General features: G+C 37.8%; 1 protein-coding gene and 1 long non-coding RNA gene across 2 annotated transcripts in view; one reads left to right on the top strand and one right to left on the bottom strand.

The window, feature by feature from the left end:
• The first annotated feature begins 4953 nt into the window (after positions 1 to 4953).
• The window catches only part of ppfibp2a (PPFIA binding protein 2a), a 33408-nt gene continuing 11707 nt past the window's right edge, over positions 4954 to 26654 (top strand). Inside the window, 10 exon segments of the mRNA XM_088334628.1 lie at positions 4954 to 5030; positions 6930 to 7016; positions 8624 to 8737; positions 12001 to 12132; positions 14577 to 14849; positions 17614 to 17706; positions 20340 to 20445; positions 23611 to 23672; positions 26292 to 26364; positions 26496 to 26620. Coding sequence (XP_088190754.1) covers positions 4983 to 5030; positions 6930 to 7016; positions 8624 to 8737; positions 12001 to 12132; positions 14577 to 14849; positions 17614 to 17706; positions 20340 to 20445; positions 23611 to 23672; positions 26292 to 26364; positions 26496 to 26620 — 1113 coding nt within the window. The 5' untranslated portion in view covers positions 4954 to 4982.
• Positions 12612 to 26094, bottom strand: LOC148367634 (uncharacterized). Its single transcript, XR_015850353.1, has 4 exons — positions 25792 to 26094; positions 24563 to 24724; positions 23600 to 23655; positions 12612 to 12750 (listed from the first exon to the last, which is right to left on the bottom strand). It is a non-coding gene; the product is annotated as an uncharacterized LOC148367634 (long non-coding RNA).

The raw sequence follows: 26654 nt of genomic DNA, 5'->3' as shown, positions 1-26654 counted from the left end.
TATATATATATATATATATATATATATATATATATATATATATATATATATACATATATATACACACTATTAAAACATTTTCGGATTTTTAAGTCTGAAAGTCGTTATTGTTTGCGGCTGAAAAGGGAACATTTTTGTGTTAGCACATATGTTATACAGTAACAACGAAGACAAACAAAAGTTAGAGTTATTGATGACTTTTCATCATAAAAGAAAGCCAGATGCTGTTTCTAAATTCACTGTAAACGATTTGTAAAACACATATATTATGCACAAACTGGAAGGAAACAGAAGAACAAATAATTTTTGAATAAAAGAAAATGCACGACATAATCGTTTCTAAATATAGAATGTTAACTGGATTGGCAATTGAAAAAGAGCAACAATGGGGTCAAGTTTGGGCCGCATGATGAGGGGAGTGTTTAAAGCCAAAGTGAGAGTCAGCTAGTTATTTCAAGTGCAAAGTCAGTCGGATGCCTTGGCAGCTTTCAGAAGACGAAGAGAACTTGTCCGATGGGAAGGAAGTGTTCCCTTTTGCTCAAAGTGACCACTTAAAAGTACTAAATGAGCATTGAATTTGTGCCACTTTCACTGACAACTGGTTGTCATGGCGGCAGTTCCCTGCAACTTGTTTGAGGCGGCATTTAAGAACATGGAAGACAGGATTGCAGGTAAGAATGTTGCCTTCATTTTAGCACATGTTAACAGTTGATGTTTACTGTATGTATTTGTGGCTTGCTATAACAACGTGAAACCAAAATGCATTTAAGCGTACTGTATACGAGTGTTTCTCAAACTTTTTTAAATCAAAAATCTTAAATTACACTGTTGGGTGTCAAAAATGTTTGAAAATTCCTTCCTGGCACCAATCTTAGTTATTGATTTGCGGTAACTTGGATCAGTGTGATATACACCTTATTCATTTTCATTAATAATCTTGCTGTGATTAAGGATTTTACATGATTGGATACCTGTTTTTTTTTAAATAAAAAATGAATACTTCTTAAAATGTGCAAGACATATCTGAGAGCATAGCAAAAATGTGTTACAACTTTCTTTATTTTCATGTTGTTTTTTGGTAGGTAAAATTGATTATAAGCAAAATCAGCTAAATGATGTGCAATAGTTTTACTTTGATTTATGTTTTATCTTTTGCAGTGAAAACAGCTTCATCAAACTAATATGGTGTTAAATAAATATTTCTTTACTACCTCTTGTGCACATAATTGGTATATTTAAAAAATGAAACTAATCTGCCACCTACTGATATCGACGAATTTTACAGTTACTTGGTTAATCACTTGAAAAAGGCAAATATACTAAACAGTAGCATTCTTTTTTGCAAAGTTAAAATTGGGCAATTTCCTGCAGCACACTGAACATGGTCTCACGGCACACTGGTGTGCCCAAGCACACTGACTGAAAAACCCTGCTGTATAGCATGTGTAAAAGTCATCTTTATTGCTCTGACGTGTTTGCAATATTGTTTGTCCTACCAAACTGCCGTACTTAATATATTGACCTGAGAGTGTATGCCGCCCTGTCAATAAGTATTCAAGGGTCCTTTCTCAAAGAGGTGACAGATGTTTGGGATTGGAGGCTGTTATCTGGAATTCTCTCGCACCAAGTAAAACAACTCAATTTTAGCTACATAGGCAATGACACTGCCATTTGAAAACTGCTGATACCCCAAACGTACTCATAACTAAAGATCCAAAACGCTCGGATGGCAGAAGTCACGACATCTCCTTCTCTGATTAAATGGTAGGATTGCATCAGCAAAAGCAGTTTCTGTTCAAGCGTTGCTATTACGGCCATGCGCAAATGGAAGCTCTAATTTGGGTGTAATGTGAGGTGGAGTTAAACTGCATCCAAATCACATGATGCTGATTATTTGAAATGCACTTGGGGAAAAGCTGCAGTCTTGTGCAATATTGCTCCCTGGAGGCAATCTCAGGAACTGCTTTTAACACACTTAATTGCAATAAGCCCCAGTGTGTATTGTTTGAACATTAGGTGGCACTGCATTGACTAAACACAAACTCGTGCTGGAGTGCACAACCTAGCAGCAAGATGCCAGACAAACATGGCAGCGGCCTCTAGGTAGGGATTCCACTATGTAAAAGAAATACAAATTTCTCAACATACAATTTTTTTTGTATAAACATTACCCTTTTGTATGATAGTTCATCTACTGTTGCCGGGGATTAAATGTTTTTTGTTTTTAATCGACTGAAAGTTTTTTGTACCGCTAGGAGGCACCAAATATCACACACTGTTATTCTAAATAACTTTTCAAATTGTGACAAAAACTAGGATGCATAACATGTTACTCCAGCAGCTCCAGTGTTATTTTCGATAGCTCCCGTGTTATTTTCGATTGTTCTCGATTGTTCTCAGCTCAGGGATGCTGCTGGAAATGTGAATTTCCCTTCGGGGATGAACAAAGTATCTATCTATCTATCTATCTATCTATCTATCTATCTATCTATCTATCTATCTATCTATGTTAGGTTTTGGCATACTTCCCACCAACAGAGGGCCCCAAATGGCTTTATGAACTGCGCACGAGGTTGCCAAATTATTACACACTTGTACCCAACCATCCTGAACTCTTTCAAAGGACATTCTTGTTCAGCAAATTCTGTCGGGTCATTTTTTTTTCTGTAATCCTCTGTAACATTTTCACTTCTACGACAGGTTTGGTTGTTATTATTAATTTATTCCTTGCAGTTACCATTTTCAGTTTCAGTTGTTTGTAGTTTAAACTTCATGTCTGGTTTAGTGTATCTTGTTTTTTTTTTTTGTTTAGACATTTTGTTAATTGCTTTAACGCCCACTTGTTAATTTGGTACTAAGGTCTTAATGTTTGTTAATAAATGCCGTCCTCTTTTTAAAAACCTCTGCCTGCGGTTCCTGCCTCCCCCACATGGGTTCATCACTACCATCAAATCAAAACATTACATTGCGACATACAAGAGTTATTATTGATATTACTGTTATTAACATTTTAGCAGCGATGTAAATATATATGGGACTGTTACTTTCACAAACATCTGCACGATTCCATAATTTGGTGATTCACATTAGTATTAAAGAAAATAAATAAATAAAATAAAATAGAATGAGAAACGTTACCTGCCATCTGATATACTTAATACATCTTAACGTTTTTCAAATATATCTTTTAATTCAAATACTCTTTTATCAATGTTCATATTTATTCATTTCAAATTATTTTTGGTAAGTCAAACAACATAGTTAAAATGAGCAAAACCATCGGATATCCACTATTTTAGCTCCTTTGGATATATTTTTTTTATTTTATGATTGCTTTTGATTCATAATTCATTATTCTTATGTTTTACTATGATGAAATCAAAGCTTTAAGTATGCAATGTGCTGATCATTATATATATATTTTTTTTATTTTACAGGGAAACAAAACATTGTTAAAATGCAGTAAAGCATAGTTTAATAACATAGGAGAGTTAGTTTAAATAAAATAAAAAATAATACTTCATCAATAAACTTGCTAGTGAATCAAGAATGTATTTAATTGTATTATTATTTTAAAAGTAAAACAAATAGAAAAGTAAGAACATTTAAAAAAAGGTGATTTAAAATTCTCAAAACAAGAATCAAAATCTGCAAAAGTATGAGCAATATTTTAACTTGTATTTATTAATTTATTTATTCTTGCTGGGCCATCTTCAAAATACTTATTAAACAATGTATGTTCTTCAATATACTGTGCTATATAATGAGCAGAACATTAATTTGTAGAAAGAGGAAAAATAGAGCAACGTACTGATATGGATGAATGTTATCCTTACGAGGATGATCATTGAAAGAAAGTAAAGATGGCTTGGTTATTTAAAAACAAATCCTGTGGCACACAAGACAAGGTCTCAAGGCACACGAGTATGCCCCAACACACAGCATTACAGTATACTACAATATCACTACAATGATTCTCATGAGATGTAAAATAATGATCTGTATGCTTGAGTAGTAATTCCACTTGATTCCAAAATATGAACACATTTATAACCCTTCGTATTACTTTTTATTACAGTGGCACTCAAAGATTGTGTGTTTCAAAAGAAAGGCTAATTAGCGCCTCAATATCATTAGCCCTTTAGGCTCTACCCCACTAATAAAGTGCTCTTACTTTGGGGGCACAGCAGGAGATGGAGGGGCTCAAAGAAGAAAGAGCATGTTCTCACAAGCCTCATTTTCACGTCATCAAATACAGAAGCCAATTTCTATCAAATGAAAGCCTGACCACCAAAGACTTTAGCAATTGTGGCCTTTTTGTCTCCTGCTTTTGCATCATCCACATCTGGACCAGCGAGTCCTGTGGGAGTTCAGTGATCGACGTCCCTAATGAGAAGCAGAGTTCCTTTCCAAACATAAGCAAGCCAGTTTCTCCCCTTCATCTTTATACCTTTGTTTCCTTGCCTTAATTTCCTGCAGCAATTGCCTGGCTTCACGGTTTTCGCCACGTTTTCTGCTTTGAACTACTATGAACTCTTAACTCTCAAAGCTTCCTCCATACTCCTCCTCTTTCTTTACCAACCCTTAGCTCAGCACCACATCTGAGAGGCATGTGCTGCGGAGAAGTCTCCCCCTCCCCCTTGAGCCCCTTTAGTTAAAGACCAGGAGGTCCTTCAGCCTACATGACAGACTCTGAAGGACCACAGGAAGGAATGAAGAGAGCAGAAAAAGTGTGCATAAAAAAGCTGTTCTGAGAAAGAAAAAAGACAGAGAGGAGTGGAGCCAACTGGCAACATCTGAGCTATTCAATTCAGCTCCCAGTGCAATATATGGTCCGGGAGAGGAGCGCACAGGTCCTCGAGTGTGGGGATTTACCGTTGCAACTTGCTATTGATGCTTGGCTGTATTTTCCTTTCTTCGCAAACTAAACTCACCGTTGTGTCTAAAATCAAGAGCCGGGGAGTCTGCAATGGGCCTGTAGAATGGAGGATGACATTGACTTCTACAGACACTTTGCTTGGCTTAAAAAGGTGAGACACGCTCCACGTGCATGGCATTTGTTTTCTTCCTTTCTTCCTATGCCGCCACATGCACACACACGCTCACACGTATTTGAAGGGGAATGTGCGTGTGTGTGAACTTCAGTCATTTCCGGCCTCTTTAAAGTTGCAAAATCAACATAAAACATCATGCTGCCATCAGGGAGTCATTAGTCATCCAGCAGCATCCATTATGTTGTTATAACACAAAGACAGTAGGAGGCGCATAGGATGACCTATAACATATACACTCATTTACATTTCAATTAATTTCTGCTTGTAAATGGAAACTTTGCAAAAACATTGTCGTAAACAATGCAAGTTTTTGGATGTTTGCACCCCAAAAAATGTAGAATAAACCATTCATAGACAGGCTGCCTAACACAAGCAATGCCTTTAAAACAAGTTAAATATTGTTGAATAAAAACTTAAATTTAAAGGAAGATTGTGTATTATTTAGCATCTCTTACTGATGACAAAACAAAACTTATTCCATTTAAAAAGACACTATTGATTTGAATGATAATCAAAGTACATTAACTTAATTATTGTCAGACCACGGCCGATTTTAGGTTTGGATCTGTGAATGTGCTAATTACCCAGGATGTCTGGCTCATTAAAAAAATAAAAGTAAAATAAAAAAACATTTCAATTAAAGGGATTTAGAATCCTTCAGAATTGTTCAGGGGGTGTCACTTACCATTTGTGAACATCACATTGCACTTTCTGGTCAGCAGAAACACTATTACAACATCATGCCCAGTTTTTACTTATTTATTTTAATAGAGTACACACACACATACACGTGTAGAAGAAAAAGCATAGAACTTATTAGACAATGATGCATTCTCTTCAACACTTTATAATTCCACCCTACACTTTACCAATTAAGACTCCGCCGCTATGCCTCAAGTGACACCAGCCGATGTCTAGGAATCTAATGGACTGAACTATTTCAAGGCATTAGAGTTACTAGAGTATTTCCCACGCTGCTGGCTATATTTTTGTTTTGTTTAACTTTTAAAACATTTTAATACCTCACATTTTTCAGCGTATTTAAGCATATCCTGGCCTTTACTAAGGAAAATATAGTTTTGAAATTACTATACTTTTTAGGGGTACATGTGTTAAATTTGGGGGTGCTTGAGCAACAGATGTTTATCTCGAATTAGATTTTTGACATTTTGACTCATTTTTGAAAGCCTACAAAAAAAATTAGTTCTGCAGCTGTATATGCATAAGACGTATCTAAAGAAAGCTCTAAACCTCATGTTTGATTAAAAAAAAGTATGATTCTAGCTTTTACCATTGTTTAGTAAACAACAGTTGAACATTAGAACATCATTAAAAGGAATACTTCAAAACTAGATAAACAATATTGCATTGGGAATTACAAAGCTTTTGGCTACAGGGCACTTTAGACAGATTACAAGAAAATTCACAATTTTTGTGTAATGCCAACTGGAAAAGAGTGTTTAAGATTTGTTTTGCGTTTCTAACAAAACTACAAGAACCCACATGGGATTCTTGGCTCCGGGCTAAACTACATAATAATTCCAGGAGTGTGGTTTTCTGATGATTTGAGAGTAAATGTAGCTCATTGGGCTGCAATCATACATCCCCTAGCATTGATTGCCCCAACATATCCCAAAACTCACAGAAAACACTGGAACCTCATCCAAGTTCCGGCTAATCAGATGGAATCAAATATATTGTGCAATTTGAATGGAAGATTAGTAGCAGTAAACCTCTTACAGGCACAGGCGGCAACTAGCTCTCAGACTACATTTTTTGCAGCTTCATTTGAAGAAAACCAGACTTGACCTATTGTAACTGCTCTCTATCACCACTGCAGTATTTACGCTAAAAAATGGCTTGTCTATTTCTAAGGCAAACCACCAGTCAGCAGACAACAGTGAGTCCTATCAGGATCGTTTATCACGACTGGAAGGAGACAAAGAATCTCTCATACTGCAGGTAAGATCATCTAACATTTTCTTATGACACTGTTCTAGTTTCAAACCGAGGTTTAAAAAGGATGGTGTTAGAAAGAATGAGCATTCACAAGTTGTTGACAGGCACAGGTCAAAAGGGTAGAGGTGTTACGCTGTAAACGTTGCATAACTGCTGTGTTTCCCATCCGGCAGCAGGAACAAAGCTCTATTGTAGGTTTAGTGCTGTTACAACACTCGAGTCTTGAGCATAGATTGTTAAACGGACTTTGAGGTACTGCCTAATATATGCATACCTCGGACAGGTTAAGGCTAGCACGTAGCCGCTCCATTTGCAGATTGATATGTGGGTGAAATGAATGTGTTTATTTAGTCTCAGATACATCAGTTCTTGAAGGAATCTAAACTGGGTTGTGTTCTATCTTGCATGATTTATATCAACACAACTTAAAATTATGCACAAAATCCAAATTACATAGGGCTATCAATCCTGATCCAGCCTTGTTCCAAATTCAACTATTCCAACAATGCTCGGGCCCCTGAACTGCTGTAAGCTTAAACTGAGCCACTAAGTGTCATTAAATGAAATATAGAAGTTTACATTCCAGAACAAATTAACTCTGTCCACAAATGCAGTATGACTGACTATGACCCCTTTCTAAAGAACACTTGCCAGAGTAAGCAAAAGCATCTTCCAAAGGTAATATGCCCTGTCGTCACATTGCATAATCTCAGACGTTTCTTCAAAAATTTAGAACTAAATCCTTTCAACATTAGCAATGTTTGATCAAGTGCTGACTTTTATATCCAAAGTCAACCCAAAAGACTGTTTTATGGACCACCACTAATCCAATCACGACATTTTGATTAATATTGTGTGTGTAGACACACTCGTCTGGACAATTGGACTTATTTAGTGGAGAACTAAATAAATAACAATAAACAGTATTGGATTGAACATTACCACACATAAAAAGAGCAGGAGGACGTTGTTAGGATTGAAATGTGTTGTACATTTACAACTAGACCCAATTTGGTCTTTTAAGCTTTGTCCTTTGATTGAATCTTGCAGGCATGGACAAAGTTACTTATTCAACAAAAAGCATGTAAATATCCAAAGAAAAATTGGAATCCACTGAATTAGGACCATGACGACAAGAATACTTTTAACAAAAACTGCCCACCCGTTGAAGGACCCTGTCATGCAGGAAAAAAGAAGGCACATCCAAGCAAATACTGAGTCCTGATTGATGAAGAAAGAATAGGGAAAATAGTTATTCTGATGCTGGTCTCTGGGTGGTTTCTAGCGTCCTATGACTCCCATTACCACAGTTCAACAATATTAAATTTTAAATCATTACATATACTAGAAAACCCCTTCTTTTATTTTTAATTTTTTTCAAATAACTTGTATGCTCAAAATGTAAATAGTAAAAAGTGTGATATTTGCTTTAAAATTGAGTTAAGTCTAATGTAGTCCCTTAAAAAAGAAGAAGAAGAACAGATACATAAAAGGTGTACAGTAAATACTTTTACTTTGTTAAATTCTGCCACAGGTCATTTCACTAAAGTTATTCCGCTGAGTTGCAGTGTTGACAACGTGTTCTTGTTTGCTCTTGCACTCATACACAGGTGGGTGTGTTGACAGACCAGGTTGAAGCTCAGGAAGTAAAAATTAGTGATCTGCAAAGTTCGGTGGTGGAGCATCGGCTCAAACTCAACGCCACGGAAGAGATGCTCCAACAGGTACGACTGAGATCAAGATTTTCGTATAAGAGTTCTTCTACGAATTAATGAGCTTTAAGATGACCTCAATCAGTCATTCATAGAGAATCCCTCCCGCGTTTTAAGTCTCTGCTCCATGGGAAGAATTCCTGTTTAAAATTCCATTCCATGAAGCCGTAGTTTTCCTTGGAAACTGAAATATTTAGGATGCCCAGACTCATTCCAGGACACTGTCACAGAGTTTTTCTTGCAATGCGCTGGGCACGACTTGTCTGTCTGGGCAGGTGATTAGAGTTGGAACTGCTACGCCCAGGTTAACCTTTAACCGGGACTTTGTCTGTGCATGCTTTCTCACTCAGAGAAAAGACAAAATAGAAAGAAAAGGTGGGACTGACTAATACATGGCAGAAAGGCAGAAAACCGGAGTGAGATGGGCAGGGGACTAGTTAGGATTGCTGCGTAAAGAGAAAGGGCGTTTTATTTGCAGGCATTTTTTCCTGACTTGAACTCTACAACTTGCTAAACTTTACTTAAATACCTACCGAAACGTCATGAGCCTGGACGCAGTTCGGGAAGCTCACTTTGCACTGCTGCAGGCAAAAACAGAACTACAAGGTAACTCATTGCATAAATGTGTCTCATTTGAATTGTCCTCTTTTCATCTTTACCATTCTCCTATGACAACCTGCAATCACTTTTAATTCCCAAGATAGAGTGTTGTTGTTGGTCAAAGGTTGCGTGTCAGGGGGAAGCCAAGAACTACTTGCTTGAGACATGGTCATTATGAGGCTTTAGACCTCAGCCTGAATCTGTTCCCGGTGACCAAGTTTTAATATTTTCCATATGTTCTTGTAAAAGAAGGGTGCATATTTTACAACCTCAATGTTTCAAACACTCTTATACATGTGGGCCTGCTGTTAAAGAAGCTACATTTGGAATGTTTTACACAGGATTAAAAAGAGCCAACTAAGCTCTACATCTCGTCCACAATTTTTTTTGTGATTGGCAGCAGTCCAAACTGACTTGCTAATGAACCCATTTGAAAATAGCACTGGGAGCTCTGTGGCACAAGTCTAACATTAATTATGGAAACGCATGTTTGTCAGATGTTTTTCTTTCTATTTGTGTCAGGTCTTCCAGACAAATTACGTCACAATAAACAGGTGTTGTAGTGGAATTTTGTGGAATTTCCAGGATTTTTTAGTAGCGTTTTGTGATCAGAATTTTTACCAGTTTCAAGAATAAATAGAATAACAGGTATTTTTGGAACTTTTAAACAGAAGTACCAGCCAATGGTGATTTGTTGTTTTGCATTTTCTGTTAAGATGTAACGTAATGTTTTTGGACAACAAAGATCTTGAAAATTGAAGTCTTTAAAAGTATTGGTGTGGAGGACTAGTAATCACTACTCGATTCCTGACGTTAAAACCCTACTCATTTGCAGTATTCAGTCAGATCTTAGAGAAAAGGAGAAACAACTTTGGGCGAACATCATTTGAAATTTCGACACACTATGTTAATAAACAAATGTCGTCCCTGGTGTGACTATGGACTAGTGTGGATTATAGAAATAATCCATCTGGATTATTTCTTGATATAGGGCAGAGGAAACCTTAGAACAGGGGTCAGCAACCTTTTTGGTGTAGAGTGCACCTTTCAAATTTCCTTGGAAATCAGTGTGCCACACCAGGATTAATGACTTGCCCTACATTTCTTTTTTATCCAACAGAGCTGTAATTTTACACCAGTCCAAATATACAACATGGATATATATTTAAATCGTATAACTGACCTATTTATCTTCCACTATTCTTGTTCATCAATTAAATGAACAACATGTGGAAAGGCCTGTGCCCATTCATGACTGCCACTTTTTAACACAAGAATTAACCAGAATCAACCATTCTTCATCAACTAGAAACTACAATCAAAAAACAAGTAATATGGACAGCTACTATACCATTCATCAATGATATCTTGTTGCAGAAAATATCAAAACTTGACATACCAGCAGCAAAGCAGAAGGCCTGCACGCACACAAGCACACACACAGGCTTCTTAAAAATATTTACCATCAGTAAACGGTTTTCTGTGCTTTGCTATGCAGTGATCAATGTGATAATTTGCTTCAGGGGAGGGGATTTTAGCGGTGTCAAAGGTTTTCCGGGTCTGTGTTTGTTTGCCATACTTGGACACAGCACGTTTTAATGTCTCCGCCATGTCGGACTCATCCTCGAATTCATGTTCATGTTTCGTCTTCTACATTCTGGGGCTTTTTGCACAAAGCCCCAGTCATCTGTCCACGCTGGCTGGAAAGAACGAGATATTTTTCCCTGGAGGAGCGGTCATTATTCGTTCATTTATTGCGCGCAGGTGTTTCTGTGGCTGGGTTAAAACACAGATCTCTCCTCTCTTCAGCGCAGCGTGGATACACACACGAGGCAGAGAAGGAGGGGCGCTACCGTAAAGCCTCTAAATAACACAGCGCGTAACTGAAAATGTCTAAATTTCAGGTAAAAATGCGCATTTAAAAAAAAGAGTGCGCTTCCGTGCCACTGGTTAACCCCTCGCGTCCCACTGCTGGCACGCGTTTCATAGGTTGCCGACCCCTGCCTTAGAACATCACACAATAAATTGAAGCAAATTTATAGACGAGGGGTCTCCAGCGTGGTACATGCAGGCATGGTGGATGCTGTACTTGCCCAATACACAGGAAATGGTGCCTCTAGTGATTCCAACCAACCGACCGACCGACCGACCAACCAACCAATATATATTGGGTTGGTGGGTTTTTCATATCTAATTTGGCTTTGTTTGAAAGTCAAAGATTAAGCTGGCAAATCTTTCTGAAATTGAATGTCTATGTCCTTCCGGTACTGGAATTACAGTAGTTTGTTTGGCTTTAACAATTTAGTTACATTTCCAGGAAAAGTATTTTTTTTTTTTTTGGTTAGGTCAACAGCAACCCCTTAGGTTTTAGAGGCATGTTGTGCCAGGCTCTTTTGACGGTAATGGGTTTAACAAATTTGTGTTGTTTTTAAGAATGTTTTCCTTGTTTATGCCCTCCCTATTGCTCGGCACTCGTCCCGCTGTGTACTTAGAGTGAGCTGTGAAATAGGCATTATAAATAGTGGTCATGCGTTGTGTATATTTAGATCCCTGAAAGCAGCGGGTTTGGCCAAGGAGACTGTTATTACAGACGTTGTAGCCCTGCCGAGCCGCCTTCCTAATGTCACCTTCGTTAAGTAAGCGTGGCATGCATTCTGAATGTTGCTATATGACAGGAGCTTTTGCATCGGACAACTTTGGAGAAGCAAAAACGGAATCTTAAGGGAGAGGTGGCCTACCTGAAGTTGAAGCTGACTGACATGGAGGAGAAACAGAGCATTGGAGGAGAAAGGCAGCATAAAGCCGAGGTAAGAATAAAAATGATCTTTTGAAAATACCCAAGATTGTGGTCTTCTTAGTTCGAAATCTTACAGAGGTCAAAGAGTTTTGAATTTTTTTTTCAACCAGATATGTTTTGCCAATGAAATTGAGACAACCTTGTGAACAAAGAACTTTATAGTCTATTTTCGTTGAGCCGTGTTTTTGAGGAAGAGTGGGTTTAGCTTCAAATCTCCTGGGACGCTTCTGTTTGGAGAACCTTTAGAAATTCTAGCACGGGTCTGCCAAGAATGACAAGGCAGCACACGGAAACCTCCACCTTTTGCTGGACTTGAAGTCAGCTGCTGATTTTATGGAAGTCCATAAATACTTTCAGGACAGATGGGAGGGGACATTTGCAAAATCTTAGAACAAGGTGATGCAAAGCAACACAAGCATGCAAAAGTTTCCATTTTTGTTTCATATTCAGATTCATAACAAGACTTATGTCCGATTACCTGGTGGATGAACTGGGTGTTTGGTGGCTGCTTTGAAACTGAGAAGAAGTACAATTACAGCAAGACGGAATGTTGTGGCGCTCCTGTCAAAACACGGCCAGTCAAAGAGCCTGTGTGTCGTCAGGTTAAAGGAGTTCAGGCGTAGGAGAGCTGGCATAACAGACAAAGGAAACACATGCGAGTTTTCGCAGTCCGGAAGATTTGCTGCTGGAAGGTTGGCAAAGATTCTAAAAGTCATCTAGAAAGAGAGTAAACCCGGGAGGCCAATTTGTTGTGGAAAAAAATATTTTTGACAGTGAAGGAGATATAAATGCAGAGTGGATAATGATAGTCAGTGCGCTGTTACTGTATGCACATTTCCATCTTACATGTGTTTGTGATTAAAAAGAGGCAGAGGAAAAATGCTCCATGAGCACTTAACGGCCTCAGATGTCTGTTATACTACAAAGCCAAAGCAAAATGAAGTACCCCACCCCCCACCAACTGTGACTACTTCACTTTTGGACCAGTGAACCTTGAGCTAAATTTAGTCATGGAGAGGCTTCATATCATCTGTCATTTCCTCTAAACTGGACCCCGTGCAAGACTGTTTCTGTTTACAGTCCCAGCAAAACCTGGGTACTATTTCCAACCACCCTGAATGAACACTGGTCCCATTATATTTCAAAAAACAAATAAACCGTAGACTTATAATTAGAACTACAATTGTCTTCATTGAACACTGTTAACAACGAGCTTAGACGTAATAAAGACATAAAAGAGAAAAATAAATAACACAAATGTCAGCATGAATGGGCAAACATATTTACAGGGGAGTGCCTGACAAGTGATCTAGGTTGTGAGTACGAAAAATAATGTAAAAACATTTAGCAGCCACATAATTCCAAAGTAAGTCAACCAATACGATTCATTTTAAACCAAATTTAGTACTGTAATATCCGGACTGTAAGCAGATTTCATTACAGATTTCAACCCTGCGACTTATGCGGCCAATTGATGCATTTTTTCTTATGGTCAGGTGTGGCTTATGTATGTACAACGTTGTTTTCCTTTTAAAAAAAAAAATACTGGGTGTGGCTTATAATCAGTTGTGCATTACAGTCCAAATTTAACAGTATTCTTTTTTTATTAGCATGTTTTATAGTTGAGCTATCCAAATGTAATTTAAACTAATCCAAATTCGTTATTTTAATGTAATGGTATTCTGATTACGTTACGTTACATTTTCAACAGGTAACAAGTAACTGTATCAAATTACATTTTTCCCAACTCTGGTAATGAGAAACACATCTGCAAAAAGCTCCTGAAAATATTCTATGAGACAGTAGTGGCAAGCGCCCTCTTCTATGCGGCAGCGTGTTGGGGAGGCAGCGTCAAGAAGAAGGATGCCTCTCGTCTCAATAAACTGGCTAGGAAAGCGAGCTCTGTTGTGGGAAAAGAGCTGGACAGCCTAACAACAGTAGCTGAGAGACGAGCACTGAAAAAGCTGAGGTCAATCATGGACAATCCATCGCATCCACTACACAGCATTATCTCCAGACAGAAGAGCAGTTTCAGCGACAGACTGCTGTCACTGTCTTGTACTACGGACAGACTGAAGAGATCTTTTCTTCCTCATGCCATGAGGCTCTTTAACTCCACCCGGCAGAGTAAAGGCCCACATTAAACCACACCACCTACATTGGATATTACCGAATCTTACTACAATATGTATTCTGTGTAGCACTATTTAGTTACTCTATATAACACGCTACAGTGGGCATTTGCACGTCACTCTGGGTATTTGTATATTGTATTCTTTTGGCTTTATTATTGTACTGTTCTCAGCTCAGGGATGCTGCTGGAAATGTGAATTTCCCTTAGGGGATGAATAAAGTATCTATCTATCTATCTATCTATCTATCTATCTACATCTCTTCTACACAGCTTCCTCTAAATCTGTTGCAATTTTTCTCTCTCTGCATTGCATCCGACAGAGCGTTGTGAATTTTATTAGTGAGCTGCAGGAGCAGATGTGTCGGTTTCAGGAGGAGATCAATAGCAAGATCCAGGAAAAACTAGCTTCCGAGAGCACAGCTGGCGGCAGCCCACCAGCGCGGAGCCCCGCCACCCCCGAGCCCTGGCACAAAGACCCCTCGTGTAACACGGCCACAGAGGTGGAGGATAAACTAGAGGAGGAGAAGGCCGAGGACAGGCTTGATGAGAGTAGCTCAGATGCAGAGCAGCTGCTGCCCAACGGTGGAGAGAGCGTAGGCACAACCTCATGCATGACTGTGTGACGTTATGCCCCGCATGCTTTGTCTCGTTCGCCAGTTTTGAATCAATGTAAAACAAGCCAACCATACAAAGAGAGCAGGGTCCCCATGTTTTTATGGGTCTTGAGCAGCCGTGCTTATTAAGTAGATCGCGATCTACGGGTAGATCACAGAGGTAGTACTGGTAGATCGCGGGAAAGTGTATACAGTAGATTCAATTTGTTAGGACACACTGCAATCGTGCAGTTTAAATCTGCGTTTTAGAATGGACACATGTTTCTCAGCAGCAGTAGCAAGTTTAAGAACACGTCATTTTCTCAATGTGAGACGTGATTTATTACAATTTGTTTATTTGCAAAATATGTGTTAGTATTTTTATTCAAGCCCCAGTATGTAATATTTGACCAGTATGTGGCACTAATTCCATTAATCAGGACACTGTTTATAATGCTAGACTGCAGTTTTTTCGAGATGGGCAGACTATCCAGCTCGGTAGTTTAGATGGTAGGGCGCCCGCTCTGAGACTGGGAGGTCTTGGTTCAAGCCTCGGCCGAGTCATACCTAAGTCTTACAACATTGGTACTCATTGCCTCCCTGCTTGGCGCTCGGCATTAAGGGTTGGAATTGGTCACCTAATGACTAAAATGGCTGCGCCCTGTTTGGCTGTGGCTGCATCGGCTCGCTACAGTTTAATTATACGGGTCAGGTGTATCGCCATTTCGTTCTGTGTGCATGGTTACAAAGAATGACAATAAAAGTAAATTCTATTCTCTTCTATTTTGACATTTTTTAAGTAGCGCACATACTGAAAAAGTGTGAGTACCCCTGGTCTACAAATCTATAGTGCCTCACTCATCAATATTATTTATCCATTCAATTTTTTTCCTGTTAGGGCCACATAAAGTTTCCCTTCTCTGAGGAGATGGAGTCAGTTTGTTACAGAAAAAGTGTGATGATCACAGGAGAGCCTAAATGTAAGAAATATATCTTGTTTTCTAGAACACCACAACCCAATAAATCTGATTTAGGCCATGCACTCTAATACCTTTTTTGTCAAACACATTAGATTTTAGAGGATCAAACCAAATTTATTTACAAAATGTATTTTCTCTTTTGTTTTGTTAGTTTATTTATTAACTATAGATGATATATATATATATATATATATATATATATATATATATATATATATATATAGTTTTATGGTTCATTATATTTGTTACATGGGTTTCTTACTTCTCTCTCTTTTTTCAAGTTTGATTTAATTATGTTTTTTTAGTTTTCGAATTGTATTTCATTTTTTAAATATACAAACATACTGGAGAAATAATCTCACTGACACTGGGCAGATATTGTTGGTATTTTGGCAAAATGTTCTGTTAATAAATATATTTTATAATAAGAAATATTATGTGCAAAATCACTTTGCTCACTGCAAAGATTACTTTCATTATTTAACTAGAGAAACACTTTAAAATGCTGTATTTTAAGCATTTTTATAATTGAAAAATTAATTATTGTTTTTCTCATTTTACTAGAAGTAAAACTGAGCATGTTTTTTAACACTATATACAAGGAAAAGCAATCCCCAAAGGGACTGTGTGTACTAGTGTTACAAAGAACTTTCAATCAGTAAAAAACAAAGAAAACCAACATGGTTTCTTGGCTGGTTGGGTCCCTTAACCACTAGGGTCGTAGGGGCCCCACTTCCAGTGGTGTGTCGAGGGCAAGTACAGCCTGGTGGCGCCCATTCCTCTCCAGGCCAACATATGTTTCCACCCAGTCTCACATCTTAGGTGAATGTGCTTACTACTGCATAACGGAAACACTTTGATTTGAATACCAAATAAAAAATACCTGAACATTCATGCCAATGTTAATTGTGATCAAAAAATAAATCCTAGGCCGAGATATTTGTACTTTTTTTACATAGTGGAATCCCTACCTAAAAGCGATGTTTGTATGTCATCTTGCTGCTTTGCTGAGCTCTTTGGCACACATTTATGTTCTCTTTAGAAAATACAGTTCCATCTAGTGGTCAAATATTACACAATGGGGCTTTAAAATGAGCAAACTCATTTTTGTGAGTGCAAGCTACAAAGTGTTCCTTCAATCAAATGGAAAAGAAAATAATATAATTACCTAAATAATTTGATTGAACACGCAAACATGTAGGACGTATTTGCAGTACAATCCAAACATTTAGTTGAGAAACATATTTTGGTCAAAATTTGATTGACCTCCTTTTTTCCAAACAGAATGTGTTATGTAGGTTTTGGTTGTATATTATTTTCCCGTAAATTAAAAAATGACTTTTTTTGTACAAAACAGCAAATTACGGTTGCAGCTTGCTCTTAGTCATCGATCGGTACCTGACCATACCCCCACCCCCACCCCACCCCCCAAAAACATGTTTTTGGAGTGTGGTGCAGTTTGTTTTAGATTTGCAGAATTATTAATGTGAAAATTTACTTACTATGTTTATGATGATTATTATCGCTGTTATTATTATTTTTATTATTATTATTATTATTATTATACTGCATGTATTTAATACATTTAACAAAATAGAGTGTGCATGTGTGTGTGTGTGTGTGTAAGCTCAGATGCATTGCTCTAGTTTTGATGGCCGAGTTAAAGTAACATTTGACATTATAGGGAAAATGGCCATTAAAGCTTGAACGCTGTCTGTAGGGCGGCACTCAGTATATGGAGTAGTTTTGTGGTGATTTATGAATGGCATTGTAATATGTTGCAGAGTCTGGTATGGGAGCTGAAGATTGTAAAAGACAAAGTTCAACACTTGGAGGATGAGAAGCTAGAGTTCGAGAAAAGACTAAGGGCAAGCAAGGTAAAACTTTACCGTCCAGGTGACACCAGTGATCCCTAACTGTTTTGACAGGACCATAAAATGAGACCCATTGTTCAATAAACCGACAAAAAGAAACTTTGGGTCCCTGGATGACAAGCGTTGAGAACCACTGGTCTAGACTATACAGGATTTAAATCCAAATTCCATTGCTAAATGTTCCAACTTTCCTTAATGCGATCCAACCAAACATTTGTGCCAGGCAGTGAAGTGAGGCCCTCTCATTTTATGTGAACACAGTTAATTATGTTTTTGGAAGAAATATTTTAAATACAGTGTAATAAGAACAAAAAATAGATTTAATGATTTGCGTAAGCTGTATTATATTTTAATGCTTTATTTTTCCCGTTGACTCTCATTATCTTTTCCTCAGTCATGCATTTTTCAAAATGTCATGTGTTTTTGGGTCCAAACATAAGTAAGCTAGATCTCAAATAGCCTAAGCAGAGACTTGTTTTTTATCTAAAACATTTTTGAATGCTCAAAAGATTTGACGGAAGACTTTTCTGATCAAATTTCTCTGTCCTATTACGGCAATTTTGGCATGTAACATATAGGGATGTTCAAAAAGAAACCTTTTCAAAACAATACTCAACTTGAGTTGTCACCTTTACCGAAAGAACTTACCAGTTCCATAGATACTTAAATATTCTATTCTCTCTGCACAAAATACTGATGTTTTCATAAATACTTTTAAAGTCCATCAGCATATTTTTTCCCAATAATGCATTGTTATTGCCACTTTACCATTCCTTAAATTTCAGGTTCCTGATGGTTAAATGGCAACTCGAATGTACCATATACTGCTATCGGCCAGTGATACCTTAAAAAAAACTAGTTTAATAACCTTTCTACGTACACGATTAATTTGTTCCCGAAATGAGAACATATCTTTTAAATAGAATTATAACCAATTCATCTGTTCGCATCTATCCATCCACCCAATGTCTGCACCACTTATCCACAGTAGGGTCACATGGGTGCTGGAGCCCATTCAAGCTAGATAGATAGATATATATTCTTGTAACAAGAGTAGCTCGTATGGGCAATTAACTGGTGAAACTGAGACTGGGTATCGGTACTCTGGCATCCCTATTTACAAATAAATTCACCTGAAACAGACAATATATTTAATATTGCATGGAATTGTTTCATTGCAATATTAAATAGTTGCAAAATTAATCTTTGTTTTGCAGAGTATTTTTAACTGCAGTAATCCCTTGCTGTATTGCGGTTCACTGTATTTCCACGCCCATAAGGCACACATATAAGTCTCAGATTTTCTTCAAATTGTTGGGCGGGCCATTTGGGGGAGTGCCTGTCTCTTATGCGGAGCAACAGACAGAGACCAGCTTGGTGGCTTTAGGGTTAAAAGGCGAGGTCACAGGTTTTAGCCTTGGCCAGGTCAAAATCCGTTTGATATGAGTCTCCTGTGACTTTTATGCATGTCTTGTTTGATTGCCATCACCCCGCTTGTGCGGAAGAGGATGCGTGACGTCACCCGTAATGCATTGTTAGTGGAAGTGCTCATCTATGCTAACGCCGTAGCGTATCTAGCAATTTGAAAGTTATTGTGTTACCGGAGGCCGAAGAGAGTTGTTCCCCCAAATATGAATTGAATCCAAAACCTTACATTCCCTCGGTTGAATGCTTTCTTTGCTTTGTCCGCCGCGGTTTGTTGATTTCTATGCTACACGGGAAATCATGGAAACCGAGCAGCCACCGCAACCTAATTGATAATTCATAAATCAAAGGTGCACTAGTCGGTGGAAGCAAAAAATAATTCCGAAGTTTTTATACGTGTGTTTTCCTTTGAATCAAGACTTAGATAAACCACAACCTAAGTCAGTTTTGCTACTGCTGTGTTTTTAAATACGCAGACTTGTATTCTTGTCTGTGTTGTGCCGAAAATTGCCCCCCCAAACCCCCGCTTTTTCAAAAATTAGATAATGGAAAAATATTTGTTTTTTGTAGCACAGAACCGTAAAATTAATGCCTTTTTCCGTAACATCCAGATGATGCCGAAAAGTATCATGTAAAGTGGATTGTTTCCTTAATCCAAACAGTTTTGCTTTTTTAAATTATAATTTTATACCAAATAGATTATTTGTAAAACAAACATTTTTATAAATTATAGTCCTTTTGTTTGTTCATCAAATACTTGACCTTGCAATTTGGGTTTGTTCTTGAGTGATAAAATAATATTTAAATATCTAACTAAATAAAAAACTACTTTACAGGTTTTTACTGTCATGGGACTTTTATGGAATACAATGCCACGAAAAACAAAGGATTACTGCATACACATGGACCAGCAACATGTCCCTTACTGAAAAAAGCTATGCTTTAAATTTATTTTGTGGAGTAACTGAACACAATCAAATTTCCAAGTACATATTTTTTAGATAAACATAATAAATGTGTCCCTTGCAAATTTATTTTGTGCAGCAATTTCACAAGACGTTGAGTCAATTCAACATACATTTTTAGCCAGTGTTGGTAAAATACAGTCTTCATGCTGCCGTACTGGAAGAACTGTGCATGTGAAGCATGCATAATTTTTTTTTTATCCTGTGGTGAGTTTAATAATCTGAAGGGTGGGTCTGCACTGACAGGCTGAGATCAGCAGCCTACAGCAGATTCTCTTGAATAGGAATGCCGAGATTGAGAGCCTTCACAACCAGCTTCTGGCCAGACCTTCCACTGAGAGCCCTGGGAGAGGTAATCGAAAGATCCACCTATTTGCATTCAAAAGCTCTAAATGTAAGGACCAGAACGAAGACAGGACGCACTTGCGTGCGTTTCTCTTAGTTTATTTGGAAGAAGGGAAACAATACTACACATGATCTGTAGATCGTTGGTCGCGGGGAGCAGGTTGCTCAGACGCGGAAGTAGTATTTCCGTGGCGAGCCAAGGTAGTGTCGAGAGGGGTAAAAAAACAAAATCGTAGTCAAGTTTAGAAAATTGGTCGGAGCCAGGAAACAGATGGGAATCAGAACAGGAGAGAGTCAGGGTCCAAAGGCTCGCCTAGCTTGAGCTGAGGTTCGCAGTCGGACTGACAACCGGTGAGAGGAAGACGGGGGGGGGGTTATAAAGTGACAGGCAGCCAATCAGCGTCCGAGGCAGTTGGCGCCTAAGGAGCAGGCTCAGGTGCCTCGCCTCAGTAATCATGCTACTAAAGTTATTCTTTGAAAAGGGAGACAAACACCCAATAGGGCAAAACTGGAATTATAATATCGACCACTACCAATTCTATACAGATTATTTTTCTTTGAAAATCTCATAATCATTGAATAATCAAACCCCCTCGGTTGAGTTTATGATTTTGTTCAAACCAACCTAAAATTGTCTATTTTTAGTAAATTCCCAGAAGGTTTACTTTAACTGAAAAAAAACTGTTAAATAAATGTTTCTATTACAAATGTTACAGGACAAAAGTCAAACAAAAAAGCCGCACTTTAATGAAGATACAAATACCGGTATATCACACTCAAGATGACAACTAATAATTCCTTCCATTGCATAATATTTTTATGAAGTCAAAGAGCAAATAGCGTCCACAATACAATGTAAAAACCTTTTTACAATAAAAAAAACGAGATAGTTAAACCAAAAAAGCAGCAAAGTAACAAAAATACAAATATTGTGTAACAATGTCAACAAGAAAGGTTCACCCAAAAAAACGCACCTTTTTCCAAATATTCAAATGTATGACCAAGAAATACACCTTTTTAACGCCTGCAATGGAGTAAAACATTCGGCAATGTATGATTCCAACATAATGCTTCTCCATACGGTAACCATTTATGAATAAATTGATTTATTTTTGTTGTAAACCCAGATTCCCTACTATTTATGCTCCATGAAATACATTGTTTTCTTCTGTTTTAATCTTATGTGCCATAATGGTTCAATGTACCTTATGTATGAAAGAACGTATTTCACAAGGGGGTATTTTTGAAGGTTCTTATTATAATCAAGGTTGCTTTATATACTTAAAAATACAATAGCTTAGTTATAAAATATGGATAATCTTACGACGCACTAACAACGTTATTATTGTAGTGATAGTCGAAATGGGAAGACGGTATCGAACTTAAGACATTAGTATTGATCCGATCCAAGTACTCGCTCTGTATCGATAACATTAAAAAGAACGACCCTCCTACGCTGATGTCAAAGTCAAGGCACACAAGGTTTTCTACTGCACCTGAGACACTAGGAATTGCTGTGTATTTTTTTACATTCTCCTTAAAGTTTTTGGGGTAAATGGATGTTTGCACACAGTTGTTATCGTATTTCAATCCAGTTGTACATTAAAGAAATATTTCAGGAGATTGAATGGTAGAAAATATTGTCAAGCCCACTTAAGCTGGAAAAAAATATATAGACTACTGAAAAATACCAACTTCTTACATTTAATGTTTATGTTATGGGTATTTTTATATAAATTAAATGTGTATTTTGTACCTGTTGAAAATGAAAGATGAGTGACAGACCAATAAGAAAATGTTGCCTAATGTATCTGATAATTTTGGAATGTATTTGTTAAGTTTTCAGTAGATTCCATTAGATTTAATAGACTACAGTAATATTTTTTTGCAGAGGTTGCCTTCCAAAAAAGCACTCAACTCATATCTACAAATAAAAACACAGAACAAAGAATTGTAGTTGAATGAATGAATGAATGATCCTTTTTGTTGTTATGCAATATTACAACAAATGCAAGGGCTTCTCCGTTCAGTGTAAGAAAGCAATGTAGAGTGAGTGGCCAGCTAGCTGCACGCTAGTATCTGGGATCCTTGGGCTGAGCCAAGTCTCTTTGATGATTAAAATACAAAGGTAAAAATGAAGCAGTTTCCCCCAAGTTGTAGCTCCAGGTCATCCGTTTTATGGGTAATGGGTCTGGTGTAAGTGAGATAACATCTCGACAGCGGTGGCATGTGAAAGTTGTTACGTAGCTTGGTAGTCGGCCGGACCTGCAGTCACGCTATTAATTCTTCTCCCAAAGCCGCTTCAATCTCTTCCCGGACCCGAAAATAAACCGAGGAGCACTCAGTGGTGGTTAGCCGTTCGTTGCACCCTCATGACTTTCCTCAGAGTCCGATTTACTTGATGAATTTATTTTTAACGTTATGAGCTGCAAACATTCTAGATGTCGCCATGATTCACAGTTTGTTTATAGTGGTCCCATTGACTTTTGTTTGACTGACAGCATTTACCAGCCTTTCACAGACGCACACAAAGACAGTCACACCCACCGGCCACCATGATAGCATTTGCTGTGTGTTGTCTGCTGCACAGCACAATGCACAATAAAAATCCAAGAATTGAAACCACGGAAAGTAAACCGGGATACAGCGAGATATGGTCCTTTTGAAAAAAATCAATATTCGTTTAGTCCGGCCCTCGGCTTGTAGGCACATTTTTTTCGTCCCTCTGTCCATTAAGAATTTGACACCTCTTCAATAAGCTGTTAAGCTCGCTAGCACACCTTCAAAGGAATATCACCTTAGGTTGTCAAAGATTGCCTCCAAGAACAAACACTCATCTGTCAATGATGTCTTGATGGTTTTTAAAAATCTTGCAGGCCGTTTTCAAATTAAATCTGTCAATCATGTGTGGAAGAACTTTGTACACTCCCATACAAGTGTTAATTGTATATATATATGATATACATAATCTTAATTTATACATTATTTTATTCAAGCTAATGCCTCTTACAGAATTATTAAACAGGGTTTTAATTTCCCCCTGGTTTAATGATTTGAAAAAAGTATGGTGAGAAAAATAAAATGCTTGGAAAATAATTTTTGACCTTTAAGTCTAATTTTAACATAGCAACAATATGATTGATTATGTAAAATGTACTTACCTTCATCGTAGATCCGGCGCTACAAAGACTTCGAAGTGAGATTAAATCCTTGGAAACTGCAAATGATGAAAAGGTAAAACTTTCTTCTCATATATATATATATATATATATATATATATATATATATATATATATATATATAATAAATCTATATGTAAGTATATAATCTATTTCCTGCATACAAATGTGTTAATTCAGACACTAAATGTGAGTTTTCATTCAACACCTAAATTCTAAATCTATTAAAATGGGTTACTAGTTGTGCTTTTACTGAAAAGCAGACCTAAACAAGTCCGAATAGTAAATTATGTGGACGTAATACAGCCTTAAAGGGACAATGTGTTTTATTTAGCACTTTCTGTTAGTGAGTTAACAAAACAATATTGATTTCAATTATCATCAAAATACTATCATACATAGATGTATTTTTTGATAATAGCTGTAAATCTCAAAATTACATGAGCTTCACCTGACATAATTGTTCATCATTCTGCTGCTACAGGTACCCCAAAACATCAAAAAGGCTGGGCAAAAAATTGAGAAGCAAAATAGTGCAATATGGTTGCCTTGAGTTTCCGTAGTTTGTATTCTTCCTAGTGGTATTTAGCACCAATTTTCAGTTGCAGTACCCCATAGAGCAATATTGAGTGGTTCAATAATACACACTGTCCCTTTAACCATACAGTATATTTCTGAAAGTGATTTGAATGGGTGGGTGATTCCCTTTACCACTAAGGTTGTGGGGACCCCATTTCCTGTGGTGTGTCTTAGGCATGTACAGCCTGGTGGCGTCCATCCCTCTCCAGGCCAACAATTTACCAAGCCTAAATGGGAGTAATCATAATCCTTGACCCACTGGCAGAAATTAGTCCTCAATTGAAGTACTATTTTATTAATTCACTATATGTTTTAGCTACTTTTTTGTTAAACGAGTGAGGGGCGAATATTGAAAAGATGTCTAACCTTCCATCCATCCATAATCTGTACCGCTTATCCTCAGTAGGGTCGCGGGGGTGCTGGAGCACATCCCAGCCATCTCCTGGCAGTGGGCAGGGGACACCCTGAACTGGTTGCCAGACAGTCGCAGGACACACAGGGACAGACAATTTGCTCGCTCATTCACACCTAGGGACAATATGGACCAGCCAATTAACCTGACATGCATGTTTTTGGAATGTGGGAGGAAACCGGAGTGCCCGGAGGAAACCTGCACCAGCACGGGGAGAACATGCAAACTCCACACAGGAAGTTTGATCTCATGACCTAAGAACTGTGCCACACATGCGCTAACCACTGCGCCGCCGTGCTGTGACATCTAAGCTTTTATTTATTATTTTTGTATTATGAATTATTGCTCTGATTTCACTCGAGACATGTTACAAATATGGAAAAAAGATACAAATAATCACTTTAACATTCTAACATTTTTTTTTCTACTAGAGAAGATTAAAAACATAATGTTATACCGTGCAATTTTAATTTTAATTTCCTAAGTAGCACTATTTTATTTCAAAAACTAAAAATAAATTTAACAAAAAGTGCAATTCAAAATTATTTAAACACACAATAGGTAGTCTACAACAAAATTGTACAGCACTTTTTTCTTTTGGTGTCAAATTGTATTTGCAGGGCATTATGACCATCTAGTGTCAAAGACTTGAATTGACCCTCAGTTGTTCTTTTTCTTAGCATCATATTTGCTAAATTAAACACCCGCGGCCCACTGCAAAGTGGTCTGTGACCCACCAGTTGAAGAACACTGGTTTAGACTCATTATCATATCATTATTGCGTCTAACATTATTATAATAGTTATTTGTTAGTCAGTTTAGAAACACAAATCACAATGATATCAATCTATCCATCCATTTTCTGCTCTGGGTTGAGGGGGTCCCGAAGTTCATCCGAATGGATTAAAACACCACCGTTGTATTGTTTTTCCCCATTTGTCTCCTCCCTACTTTCTAGCAACAATAAATTCCATCAAATGGTCTCGCAGCTTGTTAGTGCTAATCCGTGTTTCGCTCTTCTAATTGGTCAAAGTTCTTAACTTCCTTCTTGCTACAACATCAGAGGCCAAGAGCAAACTAACGATAAACATTGCATCAATGAAACTTGGACTAGCATTTCCATATACTAATCAAACTAAGCTAAATAATAATAATAAATAATAATAAATATTGCCAAACATACGTAAACACTGTGAAGAAGCCTGCACTTTCTTTGTTGTCATTGCTCTTGGAACCGCCCGGTATCAATTTTAGCACAGCGTTGCTTTTGTATTCTTCCTTGTGGGGATTCTTGGCTCTTAAAGACTTGCAGGCGTGGGTCTACAGCACATGTGGCAGGGCGGACAAACACATACACGCCCCAAGGCCAACCATTTCGAGCAAAGCCACACTCATAAGTAGGCCTCGACCTGCCAAGGCTTATTTGGGAGAGAGCAGCAGTAAGAGAAAGCCAAATTGGGCACCACTTCAAAAAAGGTCGCCTTCACTGCAGCTGGTCACCGCGTGACTTTTAAAATCAACCCCTTCCCCAGATGTTCTTCTCAAGTAGACCATGCGGATATTGGTGTGGCCTCGCGGTCAGAAGAAGCAGGAAGCAATGTCTGTGTAGATTTTGGGCTTGGATCAGAAAATCATAATGGCTTTTTGTTGACCTTGAACACTCTCTCATTTCTATTTCTGGAGGATCGGCGCATCGAAGAGCTCACCCTGCTCTTAAACCAGTGCAAGCAATTTCGAGATCCGAACACTAGGCAAGGTAAAGACTTGGTTCATTCGGGCGCATCATCTCCTTTGCCGGCTTTCATTTTCCAACCACAATATCAAAGGCGACCATCGGAGATAATGTCAAAACAGATCAGAGGTCCTCTTTATTTTCTATTATTGTAGCTCCACCTGCTGGCTGTTTACTGTCCAACGGTAGGGCACATTCCAGTAGCAGTGAGGAAGAGGAGCACTGTCTGAAGAAGAACGCTGACTCTGCTAGTGCAAAGTCTGAGGATCTTAAATCTGACGTGAGTCAAATATGTTTCCTTTACTACTTTGTAC

The sequence above is a fragment of the Urocampus carinirostris genome, chromosome 4 (assembly GCF_059441175.1).
Source record: "Urocampus carinirostris isolate Australia breed hairy pipefish chromosome 4, RoL_Ucar_1.0, whole genome shotgun sequence".
Classification (NCBI taxonomy): Eukaryota; Metazoa; Chordata; class Actinopteri; order Syngnathiformes; family Syngnathidae; genus Urocampus; species Urocampus carinirostris.
Note: the sequence above shows the minus strand (reverse complement) of the source record. Positions and strands in the feature narration are given on the sequence as shown.